The 21,279-nt window shown below is 41.0% G+C and overlaps 1 protein-coding gene across 1 annotated transcript in view; it reads left to right on the top strand.

The window, feature by feature from the left end:
• dcaf15 (DDB1 and CUL4 associated factor 15) overlaps nucleotides 1-20,618 on the top strand; it is a 74,202-nt gene extending 53,584 nt beyond the window's left edge. The window contains 5 exon segments of the mRNA XM_034188539.1: nucleotides 1,561-1,683; nucleotides 14,269-14,351; nucleotides 14,595-14,699; nucleotides 14,781-14,896; nucleotides 20,268-20,618. Of these exon segments, the coding sequence (XP_034044430.1) occupies nucleotides 1,561-1,683; nucleotides 14,269-14,351; nucleotides 14,595-14,699; nucleotides 14,781-14,896; nucleotides 20,268-20,323 (483 nt within the window). The 3' untranslated portion in view covers nucleotides 20,324-20,618.
• Nucleotides 20,619-21,279: the final 661 nt, after the last annotated feature.

Below are 21,279 nucleotides of genomic sequence, written 5' to 3' on the forward strand. Positions count from 1 at the left end.
GTTGACCAGGGACCTGGTGTCAGACATGAATACGCTTTTGTAGCGATGGCTTGTGGGGTTGTTTCCTGAACCCTGGTTAATGCTTCTACAGCTCCGTAACTCCGTAACCACACAGTCACGTCGACATGGAAGTGACCCTTTCTAAGTTCTCCGTCAAATCGGTGGGTGTCGTAATGCAATTTACCTCCGGAATAGCAGGGGGCACGACGTGAAGAACAAGGCAGGACGTTGGGGGGGTCACTGTGAAAAACTCCACACTAAAGAACCGTGAGCCGCTGCACTCAGGCGTGCTGCCATGTCTGTCTCTCTGCCTTATAACTTGAGAGACAGGTTTTGTGGACACGCTTCCTGGCTCAGCAAGGATTTGTTGAGAGGTGGAGGCGTGTCGTGGGCTGTGGGTGCTCTTCCCGTGCAGGAGGAAGTGCTGAGAAGGGAAGGGTGTTGATAAGACTTTATCTATCAATGCCATTATCGATCCGATTCCTTATCGATACCTCTGGTGAATTTTCTGTGTACTAAAAGTAGACTTTACAGGTTTTCTATGTCAACATTTTAAATTGGTCACTGGATCCTTGATCTTTGGACAGAAATAAAATCTGTAGTTTTTGTCAAAAGCATTTTCTTTCAGACATTATGCAGCAGTTTTCTTGTTTGGCAGATAGTTCTGGAGGAAATCACTGAAGAAATTAACACATTGAAAATATGGTTTGACCGAAACAAACTGTCATTAAACTTAAATAAAATGGGGGTGAAGTGGAGGTGTAAGAGTCACTAGGTGTTCACAGGAAACACTTATTTCTTTATTTATTTATTTATGTTCATTGTTAGTTGGTTTTATATTTTCTGTTGTTTTGTTTCATCAGGTTCTTTTTGTCTCTTTCTCTAAAATTGAATTGTATCATTATTAATTATTACTATTATTGTTGTTGCTGTTGTTAGTATTATTAATATACAAAATTAAATAATAAAATACAATTTGTAATACATTTGACTTTATGACAACGAACACTGAGCCATTAATTATTATACAGAAAACAAATGCACACATACGTGCTGAGCTTAATGCTAACTTTAACATTGAAAACGCCATAGACATGCTAACGCGTTAGCATCGGTCCTGTTTTTAAGTTATAAAATACCTCTGTCAACTGTTTCAGAAGACCATAACGGGTCAGTTTAACATAAAAACGTAAGTATTACTCACAGACATATGCTCTTTGGGGTTTTAGTGGGGGAAAATTAAGATAAAGTGAAATAAAACAAAACCAACGAAGCAGGAGATCAAAGCACTGCTTCATTGGTTCAAGGTTCAAAGCCAAGTCACGCTACAAAAATGGTTGATTACAGACCCGCTGCAGGGTCTGTAATCAATGTACAGAAATAATCATTTTCCTGACAAACGCCCCCAAAAACAACGGCCGCTCTGAAGGACCGATAAGGGAATCGTTAAGCAAAAAGGTTATTGATGTCAGTGGATTGAATCATTTCTTAACGATACCCGAAAGGAACCGGTTCTCGATACCCATCCCTAGTGCTGTGTGTAATTTGTGTGTGTTTCAGAATGTGTGTGTGGAGCAGTTAACTCTGGACTTTGAATATCTGATCAATGAAGTGATCAGGAGTGATGCTGCCTGGTCTTCTCAGTTCTGCTCCTTCAGTGACTACGACGTCGTCATACTGGAGGTACGTGCACGCGCACACACACACTGTCGTGTCGGCGTCACCTTTGATCACTGACCTTTGACCACATTCAGGCACTTTTGATTGTAAAATGTTTGTTTGCGCAGCGTGACATACATGGTGGTTACCGCGTTTATACGGAGAACATCTTTAAAGGTGTACGGCCTTTTAAATTTAAAAAAACTGTGAAAACTTATTTTCTACTAAAATCGAAGCCTTACAGCTCATTTTAATGAAGAGGATGTATTTATCTGTGGAGAAATTCCACAGTGAATATGGTCTTTTCCTTCATTGCCATCATGCAGACTAACATGTGTGAGGTTTTGAGGTTACCTTACATCCATAAGATTTCTTGTAAATCACTTCCAAATCTACCAAGTGTTGGTCAGAGCATCTAATCCCTTAAATTTCTTCCCCTCAGGGGTTGAAATTCTAAATTGTTTCCAGACAGCATGAATTTTGATCATATTTGCGACATCATAGTATGATCCTTTATCTAAATGCTAATGAATAAAATTCTAGTTTTGCCAGAAAATTATTTTTGTGACTGAAATCTTGAAAACCTAGTGGCATGATATGTTTTTAAATGTGAACATCACACTAAACACTTTGAAGTGCTAGCATGATGCTTTCAGCCATGTATCTTATGTAACACATGGCCTCGATTCACCCCAATTAAATAAATACATTATGCTGTCTCAACAAAAATGGGGGAGGTGATGGTCTAGTGGTTAAGGTGTTGGGCTTGAGACCAGACGATCCTGGTTCAAATCCCCGCCTGACTGGAAAATCACTAAGGGCCCTTGGCAAGGTCTTTAATCGGTGTGTAGTGAGCGCCTTGTATGGCAGCACCCTGACATTGGGGTGAATGTGAGGCATAATTGTAAAGCGCTTTGAGCGTCTGATGCAGATGGAAAAGTGCTATATAAATTCAGTCCATTCACCATTTTACCAAAATCTGAGTTTTGAACTGCGACAAAGACTGTGTTTTCCCTCTCAGTTGAGAAATTCCTAAGTCATCTGGAGATTTGGAAGATGAGCCTGAGACCCCCCCTTTGGGCCTCAACACTGTGCTTCACAGCCAAAAACAGGAACTATAAATCGAAGTTCGTCAAAAGGAGCCCTTGCCTGGTTTATCGGTTAAATTCCAGTCACTATGAATTTCATGACATTATATTGGCTTCACGTCAGAATCTGAGTTTCTCCAGGCCAGGAGAACCAAAATTAGCTCTCCACACTGCCAGAGGACCTTCCCCATGGTAACACGTGGCCATAAAACTTGATAACAGCTATTATTTTTAGGTCTAAGTGAAAAAAGACATTCTTTTAAAATAAAAGAATTGCATCAGTATGCTCTGATTCATATATAAAACTTCTAATGTCTGTAGTGATTATTCAAGCAAATGCTTTGCATGTATTCCATTTAATTGATATGTGTTCATTGCAACTGATGTGTGATTGTGATCTTTCTGCATTATGTTGATGAAGTATTCCGTTATCCAAAGGATGTGTTTAAGTGACGATTATTATATTTGTCCATTCGAGTGTCTTAGAACGATAGTATTACAGAATAGTTAATGTGTTTAATAGTTGAATCATTTGGGGTCTGCCCTGTGAAGACATGAAGTTTCTGAGGGATTACACACCCTAAATGGGCGGAGTCTGGTTTATGTCAGTCCCCCTTTTAAAGTTAGAACAGAGTGCTAGCCGCTCTCTTTTTTGGCTCTTCCAGCTTCCTCTTCTCTCTTCCTTTCTTAATGCTTAATTTTTAGTTTTTTTTTGGGTCAACAAGGCTCCATGCTAAGCTAAGCTAGCTAAAGCTACCACGTGGCTTCATTCAATCATCCGTTATTCTTTTGACAAAACCTTTACAAAGTTTTACCCTGACACTTTAAGGTGCGTCAAGTCTTTTGAATTTTAAGAGAACTCCGAGCTGAACTTTTCAAAATAATAGCTAATTAAAGAAAAGCGACTTTTCCTTTTTGTGTTTTTCCAACGCTCTTAAAGTTTTCTTTCTAAATTCACAAAGACTTTTAATCTGGCTCCAACAAACTTTTTAAAAGCTACCAGAAACCATTTTCAACAAACACCTTCCACCTCTGGGTTCCTGCAAGCTGATGACGGTGCTGATTTCAAACCATCAGCCAGCCTGTCAGTAAAGCCAGCCACAAGCCTTTGGGATCGCCTGGGGAGACCACTGAGTTAACCCCTTGACCCAAGTGAGCATGACGGATGGATGGATCCCTCTGAACCACCTCTTCAATGTGTCAGCTAAGGGACCCAGTTAAAGGTTCCAGGAAAAGGGTTTGCTGTCAGTGGATACAAAGTGGCTTCCTTTTAAGCATATTCATATTTGTTTAATATTTTTCTTAATAATGGGGTTCAGATTTCATCTCTAAATTCTAATCAGATTTATTTACTTATGCCAGTAAACCAAAACCAAAAATGCCAGTAAACTGTTCATTTCTTGTGTACTTGTAAATAAATTGTAAATATTTCTGCTGTGGTTCATTTTGTGTTCAGAAGGAAACCTTTGGTTAATCGTATTGTAGAATTCAGACTTTCAGATCAGAGACTGATTAATTCAGTTGAGACTGGTTAAATAAATTAAGACTGATAAATTAATGAATGTTTAAATTAAAGCACCTATGCTATAAATGGGTGGTGCCCCGAGTAATAATTAAATAATAAGTATTAAACCCTAAATTGTTAATCATTTTGGTGACTCATCAGATGGGGCCTAGTCTAATCTAATTCAATTTGGGAGTTTAACTGCTTATTCACTACATTCTTATGGTGCTCCGGTGTGAGCCGGTCTAGAATTGACCAATTTGGTTACATCTTTATGGTTCCCGTGTGAGGTACCATTCATTCCAAATAATTAAATTAATGTAAATTCATTACATTATATCGGTCCCCCGTTGTGATGCCTGTATATTTGCTACATTTTTATTTTGGTGTCCCGTGTGAAGACAGTTCAGCATTGACCATTTGTTTCTGTGACTGACACAAATTAATCCCTCATGAGACGTTCTTAAAAACTTCTCTCTGAATGAAACAAAGCCACAAAACTTAAATTTCTATGAATGAAGTAAGCGTTTGTCATTTAATGCATGCAAATTTATTAAGGCCTTTGACAAAAGTATTTATTGTGTGACTTTTCCACATAATTACTTTTCGGCCGGAGTCAAGTTTATTTCTGCGACTGTCCAGAAATTAAACCACTGATTCCGATGCTACAGAAATAACAGATTAACTGTCTTTTTCAGTTAAAAACATTAATTGCGTCTTTTCCAGTTAAATGCTTTATTTTTACCCACATTTAAATGTGTTGTTTAAAGTTCAAAAGAACTTCTGTTGTGCTCTGAGTTTATTTAAATGTTTTGTGGACAGACGCGTCCAAACTTTTATTGTGAAAGCACGCTGTGCTACTGACTAAGCCCTTTTCACACCGGGGCTGCTCCCAGTTGCTCCCATTTTGCCGGGCATCATTATGACGATGCCGTGTGGAAGCAACTCAGTGCCAAAATGATGCAGCTCGGCACCACAACAGCGCGAGGGGTGCAGAGGAGGAAGCAAGTCGGGCGCCAAAAAAATAGGTTTAATTATTTTGGTGCCCTGTGCTCGACGCAGAAAGGAAGTGGTTCCAGCGCAAGTCGGGACAAAGAGGTGTAACTCGGGCCAAAGAGGAGTGACTCGGAAGCCACACCCTCGAAAGACCACGCTATCTGATGCCAATTTATTTCTGCTGTGTTCCGTTGTTCCCGAAGTATAAATCATGCAGGATTGTTTTTATACCGTGTACTCAATGCGGTAAAAACTAAAAAAAAAAAAGAAGGAAACAGGGAAAAAATGCTGATTGCAGCTGCTGCTCCTCTCTGTGTGGAGCTGTCAGGTGAAGAGAGGCACTGTGAGGCAGTAGCAGCTTCTCTCACGTGCGCACATGTGAACAATTAAAAGAAAAAAAATTGTCTGCAGGCAGTTAGTTCCTTTCTCTCCTCAAACTCTCATCACAGTTACAAAAGGACATAAGTCCAGGACATGTCAACATCAAGTAGAACTCCAGACATCTCCACATTGCTCAAGAACGGTTCGTTCACGCGCGCGCGTGCATCTCGCGGTCAAAGGAGGAAAGATAAACTATAACAGAACTCAGAGCGTAGCCCTGCATCTCAGCACAAGTAGAAGAGAAGTCAGAGTGCACAGTCTGTCTGCAGCCAAACTGTGCACTCTGACTTCTCTGGGCAGAGAACCTGCAGGCTGCGTTCTCAGCTCCTCTTTGCCCCCTGCTGCGCACACCTGACGCAGACATTCCTGCGTCGTCGTGACGCCACAGGAACCAACTGGGAGCAGCCCCAGTGTGAAAGGGGCTTAACACAAAAGTGAATTCCTTTTCTCCTAAAAGTCTCCGTTTCAGCTGAGTTGAAAAGCGACTCCGTGATTTACAACCAGTGATAAGCACTAGAGGTCGGCGGATCTATCCTAATATCGATGCTAACACTGGTATTGATATTGAACGATCCTCGTGTAAAAAGATCGATGCTCAAGCTTTTTTTTCTCTCCTGCACGCACTGACTGCTGCGCACACAGATTCATTGAAGTCTACTCTGTAAGAGCAGCGCTGCGCTGTGTCACACAACATGGAGCAGCGCACCCTCCCCCTCTGATCTTTTGTTGTTGCGCTGTCACGTGGCTCAGCGGCGCCAGCCAACAGCCATGCAGATAGGATCAACCTGGCCTGCCCACTCAGTTGTGTTGAGTGATATTTATTAAACAAAAATGTTGATTGTGATAAAGTATTTTGTTGTCACGAACAATGTTTGGGGGAATTTTATCGTAGGTCTTTTGGATCCTTTGGTTCTATGAAGCTTAAATATGAAAAAGTATCTGTATCGATATGGGCGATACTGGGCCTGTATTTATTTGGTATCGGATCAATACCAAAATTCCCGGTATCACCCACCTCTAATAAGCACAGCCTGGTAAAAGCGCACTAGACAAAGCCGCGCCAAAATAAATTAGCCGCTAACGTGCTGCCTAACAAACTTTAAAAGAAGAAACGATTAAAATTCGTCGGCACAATCTAACACCAATCAATTGAATAAAAGCTAACAGCCCAGAACGTCGAGCTTGTTTACCGACTTTAAATTTATAACACAATGAAATTTACAAGTGAGCATGACAGCACATGGGCTAAGCTAAGCCAAGCTAAGCTAACTCTAACTCACTCAGAAAAACCCCAGGAAGTCACAAAACCCCTGTTTAAGTGCATTGTAAAAGTGGCAGTGCTTAAACGACAGTCGACAACAGGACCCAAGACAGCCAAAAGGATAGTTTTCCAAAATTTATTTCTTCTTAAGGAGAGTCGTTGGAACCACCAGCAAAACAGGAAACGAGTGGGGGAATCCCTCCCTCCCTCTTTTCTTTTTCTTGGCTCTTCAAGCCGTGTAAGCAGTGATCCCGCCTACAGGTGGCAGACCGCAGTGCATCCTATTTGGCTCCAAAAAGATTAAGCCAAATTTGTAAATAGTTGACCAGCTTCCTTTTATACAACCCCTGGCAAAAGAAACACTATAAGAAATCAGGGAAAAAAAATTGTGGCACTCAGTAACGGTTACTTTTTTAGACCAAGCAGAGGAAAACAAATATGGAATCATGAAAAACAAAAGGACGCTCCAACACATCACTAGTATTTTGTTGCACCACCTCTGGCTTTTATAACAGCTTGCAGTCTCTGAGGCATGGACTTAATGAGTGACAAACAGTAGTCTTCATCAATCTGGCTCCAACTTTCTCTGATTGCTGTTGCCAGATCAGCTTTGCAGGTTGGAGCCTTGTCATGGACCATTTTCTTCAACTTCCACCAAAGATTTTCAATTGGATTAAGATCCGGACTATTTTTTGACCCTATGTGTCTTTTTGTAAGGAATGTTTTCACAGTTTTTGCTCTATGGCAAGATGCATTATCATCTTGAAAAATGGTTTCATCATCCCCAAACATCCTTTCAATTGATGGGATAAGAAAAGTGTCCAAAATATCAACGTAAACTTGTGCATTTATTGATGATGTAATGACAGCCATCTCCCCAGTGCCTTTACCTGACATGCAGCCCCATATCATCAATGACTGTGGAAATTTACATGTTCTCTTCAGGCAGTCATCTTTATAAATCTCATTGGAACGGCACCAAACAAAAGTTCCAGCATCATCACCTTGCCCAATGCAGATTCGAGATTCATCACTGAATATGACTTTCATCCAGTCATCCACAGTCCACGATTGCTTTTCCTTAGCCCATTGTAAGCTTGTTTTTTTTTGTTTGTTTGTTTAGGTGTTAATGATGGCTTTCGTTTAGCTTTTCTGTATGTAAATCCCATTTCCTTTAGGTGGTTTCTTACAGTTCGGTCACAGACGTTGACTCCAGTTTCCTCCCATTCGTTCCTCATTTGTTTTGTTGTGCATTTTCGATTTTTGAGACATATTGCTTTAAGTTTTCTGTCTTGACGCTTTGATGTCTTCCTTGGTCTACCAGTATGTTTGCCTTTAACAAGCTTCCCATGTTGTTTGTTGTTTGTATTTGGTCCAGAGTTTAGACACAGCTGACTGTGAACAACCAACATCTTTTGCAACATTGCGTGATGATTAACCCTCTTTTAAGAGTTTGATAATCCTCTCCTTTGTTTCAATTGACATCTCTCGTGTTGGAGCCATGATTCATGTCTGTCCACTTGGTGCAACAGCTCTCCAAGGTGTGATCATTCTTTTTTAGATGCAGACTAACGAGCAGATCTGATTTGATGCAGGTGTTAGTTTTGGGGATGAAAATTTACAGGGTGATTCCATAATTTATTCCTCAGAATTGAGTGAGTCTATTTTTTTTTCCTCTGCTTGGTCTAAAAAAGTAACCGTTACTGACTGCCACAATTTTTTTTCTTGATTTCTTATAGTGTTTCTTAAAGCCAGAAAGTTGCCATTTGAAATGACTTTAGTTTTGTATCATGTCTGTGAACTGCTTTTTTTTCTACAAAATTAAACAACTGAATGAACATCCTCCGAGGCCGGTGATTCCATAACTATTGCCAGGGGTTGTAAATAATTGACACTGATCAATTAAACTTACTGAATCATTTAATGATTTTAAGGACTTTAAAACTGATTAAGCTGATGCAATCCTGATTCCAGTTGGAAAAATAAGTTAGTGATTAACTCCTTCACTTTAATAAATTGAGATAACATGTCTCTAAAATCAAATTCATTTGTATTCTGATTTATGACAATTGTCTAATTTTGAATTTTTACTGTTTGTGATTTTCCAAACTAATTCTTTGACTTAAACTAATTCTGCTTTCAGCATTGAAGTAATCCTATGATCAAATTGGTTATTACCTACAGCCAATATTTTAACTGAAACAGTTCAACAACTGAATTAATGAATTCTTAATTTCTTAATCAAATTCAAAGAAACTTTAATTAAAAACACAAATTATTCAAACTTTTAATTGAACTAATTAAAGGAAACGCTCCTTTTCCCTTTCAGATTTCAAAATCTCTTTTGAAACAAATTTGAAAATCACTTACAGTGAATCAATTCCTCCGTACACAACTGTAACGGGTATTTTGTAAATAATTGTGCATCTTGTGTTAACCTGATAATCTTTTCTCATCAGGAAATTGAAAACGCCGTCGTCTTCCGCGACAGTCACGTGCGCCCCGTGGCTCTGAAACTTCCAGCCACACTGATTCAGACGATTCAATCACGCAGGTACTATTCAATCTAACCACAGAGTTATCTGGATTTGCCAACGACCTTCAATCTGCTACGCAGAAGGAGAGCACAGAAATGTCTGAACTCTACAGCCAAGATATGAACAAAGCTCAAAAGGGCAACAACTTAGCTGAAGACTAGCTGTGATGGCTTTCACCAAACTGAAGCATGTTGAATCTCTGTTATCACAGTCTGTTTCTCAATTCCAGGAAGAGAAGGAGGAGAACCAGCGATTGAAACAGAGACTAGATGAGACTGAAAAATCTTTGATCCTTGCTGAGCAACGCATCAAAGATGAAAAGGTAACCGTCACAGTACTGAGTGATGAGGTCCGTGCCCTGGAAGAAACCACCAGCGAACGTGACGAGACAATCGCTGACTTAGGTGACGAACTCAAGCAGACACATTACGAAATCACAATCCTGCAAAATGAGACGGAAACATTCAGACAAGTTCTGGCTGTTGAAAAATCAAAGAACCAGGAACTGTGCAAACAACTTGTTGACACAGACTTACATCTGACTGAAACTCGCCAACAGCTGGAGCTCACAAGCAAAGAAGTGATCTCACTAAGACGAGACCTGGAAAATTCTCACATGAAACACTTCAGACAGCTGCATGACTTTGACCAAAAATACATGGAGAGAGAAAAACTCCAGTTCCTCTCCACAGGTACACACAGAGGACTCTTTCCACTTCCCTTCATGGAAACAGGCTCTTGACCTCCAGAAAACTTTGACAGGTATCGTGAGTCTCTTGAGAGCTCACCTCGTGATCCCCTTCCACACACTCAGCCTCTTTCAGTTCTCACCGATCGAGAACTTGATAAGATCGCACGAAACAACTCGCTTTGAGCCACATCCTGATGGCTCCCTGGACACTGGTGATTACTTGAATGACATCAAATATTTTCTCAGAACATTTCCTCAAGCAACCAGTGACGACTTTATCCATCTTGTCAGAAGAACGTCTAGCCGCGAGGTTAGCAGGTTCATTGAACGCCAACCTGAAGCGGTAAGACAAGACATTCAGAAGCTCTGTATGGCCCTGGAGAAAGAATTCCCCGACCACGCAGCTTAGACAGGCTTAGCAGTTGCCCTGAAAATCAAACAGGGGAGAAAAGAGTCTCCTCGTCTGTATTACAACCGTCTGCTGTGTGCATACTTTGGTACACGCAATGAGCCAGGCATGGATGAAGATCCCAACTTTAAAACCTTGTTTGTTGAAAACCTTCATCCTGCCACAAGTTACCATCTGGGAATCCTTGGGGACCCCAAGGAAACATTCAGTATCTGCGTGATCTTGCTTTGAAAGGTTTCACAAAGCAACAGAAAAGAGACTCTAAAGTCACTGGACATCATTCAGTTTTGAGGGTTATCACTCAACCGTCGGCCCTTGAGCTCAAAGGCGCCCCCTGTGGTCCACCTAAGCTCAACACAGGCTCTACACCAAGCTCTCCTAAACGGAAGCAGAAATCCACCCGAAACACACCAAGCATTCGAAATGGACCACATCCACAATGACCGTGGCCCCCCCAAAATGCTCACTGCTTTGGATCGAAGACTGATCCAAACTCAGACATGACATGGACAGTTTGCACCCAGACGTCGGGAGAAATCCACAAACTGGGAAAGACAAACTGATAACCAACACCAAAGCAGGATTTCCCCTGCAGACGAGCGTGAAAACTCTGCCTTTAGGCAGAAAACTCTAAACATCCCACGAGACATCATCTACAACCTGAAGGAAGAGAACCATCAACAGACGGGTGATGTGCTATCCATCACCTGTATGGTTACACCTTCAAACGTAGCAGCATCGTCCCCTCAGTCTCACACAACTGAGGGAGGTCACAGACTGACTCAGACACAGATCCTGAGTCCTCGACTCCAAACTCAAGACCAAACACCGCAAAAAGGTCAACCTCACTCCTCCAGCAATGCTCGTGGAGACAAGGTCAACCTCGAGGAGAAAACATGTGCTCACCCAGACGGAGTCAGCATAAATGAACCATGTCAACCAAAGATTTTGTGCAACCTGTCAGAAAATGATAGAACACAAAAACTATACCTGCCTGTAAAACTTAAATTCCTTCCAGCAGGAAGCCCTCGTTGACACCGCTGCTGCTGTCACACTCATGTCAGCCAAACTGTTCAACAAACTGCAGGCTGAGACTAACAAGAACCTTACACACTCACCTTGCTCAGTTAAGATACAATCTTACACTGACCGAGACACAACAATGTCATCCATGGCCCACATCCACCTGACAGTGGGGCCCATGAGTTTTGTCCATCTGTATATCACAACTGGATACTTTTCCACTTCTTCTTGCCAAAGACTACTTTGACCGAATTGAACCTCTCATAGATTTCAAGCGGTTAAAACTTTGGGCTCAGGTGCAGCAACCGCATCCCCTGAGACCACTACAACCGACTGACAACTTGAGGTGCTACACACCTAGACCACCTGACCAAAACACCAGTAGACCAACCTGGGCGTTCCTTCCCCGTAGGGCCGGATCTCACCTGGTGTGTGACCAGTTCTCCACTGAGGTGGACCAATTTAAAATCAGCAGAGATCAAAGAGAAACTCTCTCCAAACTAACATAGTGAGATAGAAGAAAATGCTCCTAAATCCTGTGGGACACTTCGGATTTGCCACAGTTGTTTACTAACTCAAACAAATTAAAATAAATCTTGTTGTATCAAAGTGTGCTGCAAACGTCTGCGATATTCGTCTCACCTATAAAGCTATTAGTACAGTGAAAACTACAGCCGACAAACTACATTCGTAAATCTCTAAACTTACAGAGCATCACAGACGTTACACTGACGCAGTGCTTTTGTATATCAAATTAACAGTAAGAAACAGCTATGATGACTTAATAAAATTTCAAAAAATTGAATCAATTTTGTGTGAATATACCAAATGAAATGCTTAAAATTTTATCAGTTAATTTCATCTTAACTTTACATTTATTACTTAAATTTATTTCCTTGAAATAAATTAGCATGTATTTAACCAATTGTATTTCTTGAAATATACTTAAATTGCGTAATAAAATGTCCTTCAAAATAGTCGAAAAAGACTAAATGTGCCTATTGTTTTAATTAGATGCACCAAGATCATCAAGTATCTAAATGTTTCTCCAAAACTGAGCAGGACGTATTGATAATGGAGCCACCCAGCCAATCCACTGGGGGGTGAACACTATCTAATTCAAACTTTACTCAATTCTATTTGATTTCAACCAGGATAACTCCACTAAAGTTGAGATCTTTTGTACCAGGTGGACCTGGACCAATTTAAAATTTCAAATTCAACTAACTTGCGTGTCCTTAATTGTGGGAGGAAGCTGTAACAACCAGACGGACCCACGCAAACACTAGGAGAATCTGCAAACTCTAAATTCTACGAACTGATCTTAAAACCATCCAATTAAGGTTAAGAAATTTAAAGCAATCTTCAATTGCAATTGAAACAAATAATAGGAAAATGATGTCGACCTACAGGGTCTCCAAGCTGCTGAAACAGGCCGAACCCTGAACAGCTTCCAAGAAAATGCTCTTTGAAGCTTTCCAACCTAGAAACTAAATGCTCTTTGTTTTCTTTATTTGAGCCAGTTTGTGCCTCTGACATCAGCCTTTACAGCAAACATGTCCTGGGAGGACCCCGTCCATCATCAGCCACCCACCACTCTTCTCGGCCAGCTTCTTCCTTGTGATGAAAGAACTGGACATCCTTCCACTTTAGAAATGATTCATGTTGAATCTGTTTTGAGGCTCCTTGTGAACTGTGCTCCTCGTCCTGTTGGTGGCAGTAATGTGCATTTTGGTCACCATCCACAGAAGAAATAGTAGTTGTAGCACCACCACAAGGTGATTTTGGTCTTGAAAAACAAAACGTTTGTTTATGATGGTTAGAGTTGTCGACTGAAAAGACATGGAGTGAGGGACATTGATGATGGATGAAGTGGATGAGAGAAGAGACGCGTCAGCGGGACAGAACACACAGGAGCAGCAGGTTCACCTGCAGAGACTCAAACCAGCAGACGCTTGTCCCTCTGTTGGACAGAAAGACAGACTGAAATTATTTGATCAACCGTGTGGACGTGAAGCCTCAGACGTTTTGACTCCGGAGGTTATGAGAACTGAAACTTTGTCATCGATACCAAACTGCTGAAAATGCGTTTTTCTGTGTCCGTGTCCATACTGAGGACGCTGCGCTTGAAGCCCGAAATCTGTAGTCCTGCATCAGTTGAGTCAGTCTGACTGTGTCATGAAGCACCGTTTCATTAGTGCTGATTCAGAGACATAGCGTTGTTGTTCAGAGTTGACAAGGTGAGACCGTCGCAGAGCGTTGTTTGGCACGGCGAGATTAAATGGTGCCTCTTTAAGACTCATTTGATGTCAAAGTTGCTAAAAGCTTCATCATTTGGAAGGTTTGTCGTCGTCTAAACTGTTTGATTTGTTCACCATCATTCTGACATCTACCGGTCAAATAAATTGTAGCACATATTAAAACTGATTTCTTTTGGCTTCTTCAGCGAGTAACAACCGTGAATTACTGTTAATGTGTCACTGAGTCGACACTCGGAACGTCTTTCATAAACTGCTGCACATTTTTGTTGTCTTGTTTATTTATTATTAGTGAAAATGAACCACATTCCAAACTTACATTTCAGTCAATTTTGTGTGTGGAATTCCACCAAATATGAATAATTTCAAGTTAGAAATAGACTCTGCCCCCTGGCTTCAGAGACTGTCAGGTGTTTCAAAAAGCAGCGTTTGAGTCTTGACACCTGCTGGTTTTGTACCAGGTGTGTCCGGAGACCAACACCGTGATGATCAACATCGGCCTGCTGCTGCTCGCCTTAGCCAACACGGACGACGAGCGCTGCAGGTACGTCACCGCGCCGAGCGGCCGGGTTAATCAGGCTCACGATGTCATGCTCTGGAAAATGTCTCCGCTGGTCTGTAAGTATTTGGACAAACTGGGCCTGGGGATAATTACTGTAATGGACACATTTACACTTCAGGGGAAATGAGCGCTGAGTTCGCTTGTGTTCACTTGTGTCGGTGTAAAACTTCTGTCAAATCAACCTGTACGTCCTCATCAGAAAGTCAGCTTTGGTTCTGTTTGCAGACCGAACACGTACCATTCCAGCCTGCAGGTGAGCTGGGACCTGAACACGGGTGTGTGCTGCACCGTGGGTGTGGGTGACCTAACAGAGGTCAAAGGTCAAACCAGGTGAGTGAAGCCGTCAGTCCTGTGTGTGTGTGTGTCCTCGGCCTCATGTGCACTGAAGTTGTGGCGTTGTGTGTCCGGCAGTGGGACCGTGTGGAGTTCTTACAGGAAGTCATGCGTCAACACAGTGATGAAGTGGTTGGTTCCAGAGAGCAGTTCCCGCTACATCAATCGTATGACCAATGAAGCGCTGCATAAAGGTGAGCACCAAACACCAAAAAACCACTCCTGCCAGGTGGGGGCGCTGTTTCAATGTTAGAGAAATCAAATTGATGCTGAGTCCACTTGTGGTTCTGAGTCTCCAGAACGACCTCCACCACATGGTCCTGAAACCTGCTCAGCTTTTTCACGTATTCTGCTGACACACAGTCAAAACATTTGCTGGAACAGGACAGATCCAGGAACCTGTTCACAGGGCTGCTTCATGCCAATAGGTTTTTTGGTGTGTGTGTGTGTGTGTGTGTGTGTGTGTGTGTGTGTGTGTGTGTGTGTGTGTGTGTGTGTGTGTGTGTGTGTGTGTGTGTGTGTGTGTGTGTGTGTGTGTGTGTGGTTGGGGGATATCTTGAACTTTGTGTAGCAGCTGGAGGGGGTTCTGTGTTTTGGTTCATTGGTTCTGTTTTGGTTCCATGAGTTGGTTCTTTGGTTCTGTAGTACTTTGTTTTGGTTCCACGAGTCGGTTCTGTGGTTTGGATGTATGGGTCAGTTCTGTGTTTTAGTTCCTTGATTCTGTTTTGTTTCTATAGTACTTTGTTTTGGTTCCACGGGTCAGTTCTGTGGTTTGGATGTATGGGTCAGTTCTGTGTTTTAGTTCCTTGATTCTGTTTTGTTTCTATGAGTCGGTTCTGTGGTACGTTTTGGTTCTGTCATTCTGTGTTTTGATTCCGTGAGTGAGTTTTGTGGTTCTGTATTTTGGTTTGTTTTGGTTCTGCAGTTCTGTAGGTTGGTTCTGTTTTAGTTCCTTGGTTCTGTTTTAGTTCTGAGAGTCGGTTTGTGGTACTTTTACTTCTGCAGTTCTTTGTGTTGGTGCTGTGGGTCAGTTCTGTGTTTTAGTTTCTTGGTACTGTTTTGGTTCCATGGGTCAGTTCTGTGTTTTAGTTTCTTGGTCCTGTTTTGGTTCCATGGGTCAGTTCTGTGGTTCTGTATTTTGGTGATGTCATACTTTGTTTTGGTTCTTTCGTTCTGTGGGTTGGTTCTGTATTTCATTTCCTTGGTTCTGTGAGCCGGTTCTGTATTTTGGCACTTTAGTACTTTGTTTTGGTTCCCTCATTCTGTATCTGGCTCACAATCAATCAATTTTTTTTTATATAGCGCCAAATCACAACAAACAGTTGCCCCAAGGCGCTTTATATTGTAAGGCAAGGCCATACAATAATTATGTAAAAACCCAACGGTCAAAACGACCCCCTGTGAGCAAGCACTTGGCTACAGTGGGAAGGGAAAACTCCCTTTTAACAGGAAGAAACCTCCAGCAGAACCAGGCTCAGGGAGGGGCAGTCTTCTGCTGAGACTGGTTGGGGCTGAGGGAGAGAACCAGGAAAAAGACATGCTGTGGAGGGGAGCAGAGATCGATCACTAATGATTAAATGCAGAGTGGTGCATACAGAGCAAAAAGAGAAAGAAACAGTGCATCATGGGAACCCCCCAGCAGTCTACGTCTATAGCAGCATAACTAAGGGATGGTTCAGGGTCACCTGATCCAGCCCTAACTATAAGCTTTAGCAAAAAGGAAAGTTTTAAGCCTAATCTTAAAAGTAGAGAGGGTGTCTGTCTCCCTGATCTGAATTGGGAGCTGGTTCCACAGGAGAGGAGCCTGAAAGCTGAAGGCTCTGCCTCCCAATCTACTCTTACAAACCCTAGGAACTACAAGTAAGCCTGCAGTCTGAGAGCGAAGCGCTCTATTGGGGTGATATGGTACTACGAGGTCCCTAAGATAAGATGGGACCTGATTATTCAAAACCTTATAAGTAAGAAGAAGAATTTTAAATTCTATTCTAGAATTAACAGGAAGCCAATGAAGAGAGGCCAATATGGGTGAGATATGCTCTCTCCTTCTAGTCCCCGTCAGTACTCTAGCTGCAGCATTTTGAATTAACTGAAGGCTTTTTAGGGAACTTTTAGGACAACCTGATAATAATGAATTACAATAGTCCAGCCTAGAGGAAATAAATGCATGAATTAGTTTTTCAGCATCACTCTGAGACAAGACCTTTCTGATTTTAGAGATATTGCGTAAATGCAAAAAAGCAGTCCTACATATTTGTTTAATATGCGCTTTGAATGACATATCCTGATCAAAAATGACTCCAAGATTTCTCACAGTATTACTAGAGGTCAGGGTAATGCCATCCAGAGTAAGGATCTGGTTAGACACCATGTTTCTAAGATTTGTGGGGCCAAGTACAATAACTTCAGTTTTATCTGAGTTTAAAAGCAGGAAATTAGAGGTCATCCATGTCTTTATGTCTGTAAGACAATCATGCAGTTTAGCTAATTGGTGTGTGTCCTCTGGCTTCATGGATAGATAAAGCTGGGTATCATCTGCGTAACAATGAAAATTTAAGCAATACCGTCTAATAATACTGCCTAAGGGAAGCATGTATAAAGTGAATAAAATTGGTCCTAGCACAGAACCTTGTGGAACTCCATAATTAACTTTAGTCTGTGAAGAAGATTCCCCATTTACATGAACAAATTGTAATCTATTAGACAAATATGATTCAAACCACCGCAGCGCAGTGCCTTTAATACCTATGGCATGCTCTAATCTCTGTAATAAAATTTTATGGTCAACAGTATCAAAAGCAGCACTGAGGTCCAACAGAACAAGCACAGAGATGAGTCCACTGTCCGAGGCCATAAGAAGATCATTTGTAACCTTCACAATATGCTGTTATGAAAGTGTAACACAAAGGTCAATTTTTCAAGTTACATGTTTTTATTGCAAACTAGTTTGAAATTGTAGTACACATATATTTCTTTAATAAACCACAAAGCTCAAAATAACTCATTAACTATTACCTTTAAAAATTTCACTTTTCCAAAAGTGAAATTAATAAGAGTATGGACTCTTGTGGATGTTAGTTTTGACTGACAATTCTCAGGTTGTTTTCAACTTGTTATAATTTCTTAATACGCGTATCTTTTATACAAATTGATGATGTATATCGGAGAATACATAAGTGTAAATGTTAGCTATAGTTTGTGCGACTTTTAAACATCTATAGCTCCCACTTGGTTTTGACAAACGGCGTAACGTCCGCAAGGGTCATTTTTAATATAATTTTTTTGTACTTAAAATTGACTCAAGGGCCTTTTATTTACTTTTAATTTTTCATTTCATGGGTTTTCTATTGACTAACGCACAATGCACTTGGTTTGAAAAAATATGACCTGGTTGAAAAAGTGAGGTCCAATCATGTTATGTGATGGAAAAAAGTGGATTTTCTAAATTTCTTTTCAATTTTAATTTATTTAATGAGCAACGAAATACACTCAAATTATGCATACTATATATACACATTAGTTACATTAGTGTTAACAATAACAAACATTTCTACTCAACAATCCATATTTAATAAACACATTCATGAAGTACCTCCGGTGTAATATAATGGTTTAGCATATTGTGAGCCATTTTGCTTCTGTGTTTTAGGTCCTTGGTTCTGTTTTGGTTCCGTGAGGCAGTTCTGTGGTTTTGTATTTTGGTTTTGCGGTTCTGTGAGGCAGTTCTGTGGTATTTTATTTTGGTTCTCTCATTCTGTGGCTGGTTCTGTGTTTTATTTTCTTGGTTATATTTTGGTTCTGTTACTCAGTTCCTTGGTTCTTTACTTTGTTTTTGATCTGTGGTACTTTGTTTTGGTTCTGTGTTTTGATTCCTTGGTTCTATATTCTGGTTCTGTGTTTAAGTTCCTTAGTTCTGTATTTTGATTCTGTGTTTTGATTCTGTAGTTCTACAACCCCTGGCAATAATTATGGAATCACCAGCCTCGGAGGATGTTCATTCAGTTGTTTAATTTTGTAGAAAAAAAGCAGATCACAGACATGACACAAAACTAAAGTCATTTCAAATGGCAACTTTCTGGCTTTAAGAAACACTATAAGAAATCAAGAAAAAAAGATTGTGGCAGTCAGTAACGGTTACTTTTTTAGACCAAGCAAAGGAAAGAAATATGGAATCACTCAATTCTGAGGAAACAATTATGGAATCACCCTGTAAATTTTCATCCCCAAAACTAACACCTGCATCAAATCAGATCTGCTCGTTAGTCTGCATCTAAAAAGGAGTGATCACACCTTGGAGAGCTGTTACACCAAGTGGACTGACATGAATCATGGCTCCAACACGAGAGATGTCAATTGAAACAAAGGAGAGGATTATCAAACTGTTAAAAGAGGGTAAATCATCACGCAATGTTGCAAAAGATGTTGGTTGTTCACAGTCAGCTGTGTCTAAACTCTGGACCAAATACAAACAACATGGGAAGGTTGTTAAAGGCAAACATACTGGTAGACCAAGGAAGACATCAAAGCGTCAAGACAGAAAACTTAAAGCAATATGTCTCAAAAATCGAAAAATGCACAACAAAACAAATGAGGAACGAATGGGAGGAAACTGGAGTCAACGTCTGTGACCGAACTGTAAGAAACCGCCTAAAGGAAATGGGATTTACATACAGAAAAGCTAAACGAAAGGCATCATTAACACCTAAACAGAAAAAAACAAGGTTACAATGGGCTAAGGAAAAGCAATCGTGGACTGTGGATGACTGGATGAAAGTCATATTCAGTGATGAATCTCGAATCTGCATTGGGCAAGGTGATGATGCTGGAACTTTTGTTTGGTGCCGTTCCAATGAGATTTATAAAGATGACTGCCTGAAGAGAACATGTAAATTTCCACAGTCATTGATGATATGGGGCTGCATGTCAGGTAAAGGCACTGAGGAGATGGCTGTCATTACATCATCAATAAATGCACAAGTTTACGTTGATATTTTTGGACAACTGAAAGGATGTTTGGGGATGATGAAATCATTTTTCAAGATGATAATGCATCTTGCCATAGAGCAAAAACTGCAAAAACATTCCTTGCAAAAAGACACATAGGGTCAATGTCAATGAGCAGATCTGATTTGATGCAGGTGTTAATTTGGGGGATGAAAATTTACAGGGTGATTCCATAATTTTTTCCTCAGAATTGAGTGATTCCATATTTTTTTCCTCTGCTTGGTCTAAAAAAGTAACCGTTACTGACTGCCACAATCTTTTTTTTCTTGATTTCTTATAGTGTTTCTTAAAGCCAGAAAGTTGCCATTTGAAATGACTTTAGTTTTGTCTCATGTCTGTGATCTGCTTTTTTTCTACAAAATTAAACAACTGAATGAACATCCTCCGAGGCCAGTGATTCCATAATTTTTGCCAGGGGTTGTATGTTTAGATTCTGTGGTTCCTGAGGTTGACTGTCGGTACTGGTTCCTGTTTTGGTACTGTGAGTTGGGATCCGGTACCTGTGTGTCAGTGGATTTGCCGTGCGTTGGCGGTAAAGGTCCCTAATCGGCGTCTCTCTCGCAGGCTCGTCTCTGCAGGTTCTGGCAGACAGCGATCGATGCACCTGGATCGTTCTGTGATCGAAGCAACGACGGCAAACCAAACAGGGCCGCAGACGCTCCGCGAATCCAACAACAAAGCTGCAGAAATCTTTAAGCGGATTAGTTTTGGAGGATCCTCACTGGACCCTTTGGAGTTTCCCTGCTGAGGTGGACTGTCGGTACCGAACCCACACCGTTTGTTTGAACTCAACCTGGACTGAAGCCTCTCAGGATTTTTATTTTTAATATAAAACATATAAATGTAAAAAAATTTTGTTGTATAAAATGTGTAAAAATAAGCTTTTTGTTTTTCTGGACTGGAGTAAAATGAGAATACAGAGGAGAAAAAAAAAACCCAGGATGTTTCCGCTGTGGTTTTGTTGGTTGGTTCTGGTTTCACATTTAATCTGAACTTCATGTTTAGATTTGAGCCAATGCGACATTTAAGACGCCACAGACAGACATCACTCTGATATGGGCGTTGATAGGCAGGTTGCCATGGATACGGTGTTTTTAGTGCCACAGGTCGGGCGGATACGATCTGTCCCCATCCAGTGGAGGGACGAAAAGCTTAATGTCTGTCCACCGAGACGGATCAAGTTTAAAAACAAAAAGTCTTGACAGCGTTTGACCTTTTTTTTTTTATTGAATCCAAAACATGTGACAGCACCAACGTCACAAATCCGTGCAGAAATAATTTCTCAGATATTTCGTTAATCTCTTTCCACCACATTATAGGCTTTATGATGTCATCAGTCTGCAGCAGTCTCAGGGTGGACGAGGATTCGATGGACCTGATACACAAAACGACATGTTGCTGCTTGACAGAGGAGGAAGGCGCAGAGCGCACGACTGAAGGCATCAACAAAAGTGCACGTGTGGTATGCGTCTCAGTCTGCGTGCACGTGTGCGGTTGTCCTGGGCATCTTGGACCGTAGTGTCGGGTCTTCAGTCTCCTCCTCACCGTCCTCCTCGTCTCCAGCAGAAATGATCAT

Source organism: Thalassophryne amazonica, chromosome 15, assembly GCF_902500255.1.
Source record: "Thalassophryne amazonica chromosome 15, fThaAma1.1, whole genome shotgun sequence".
NCBI lineage: Eukaryota > Metazoa > Chordata > Actinopteri > Batrachoidiformes > Batrachoididae > Thalassophryne > Thalassophryne amazonica.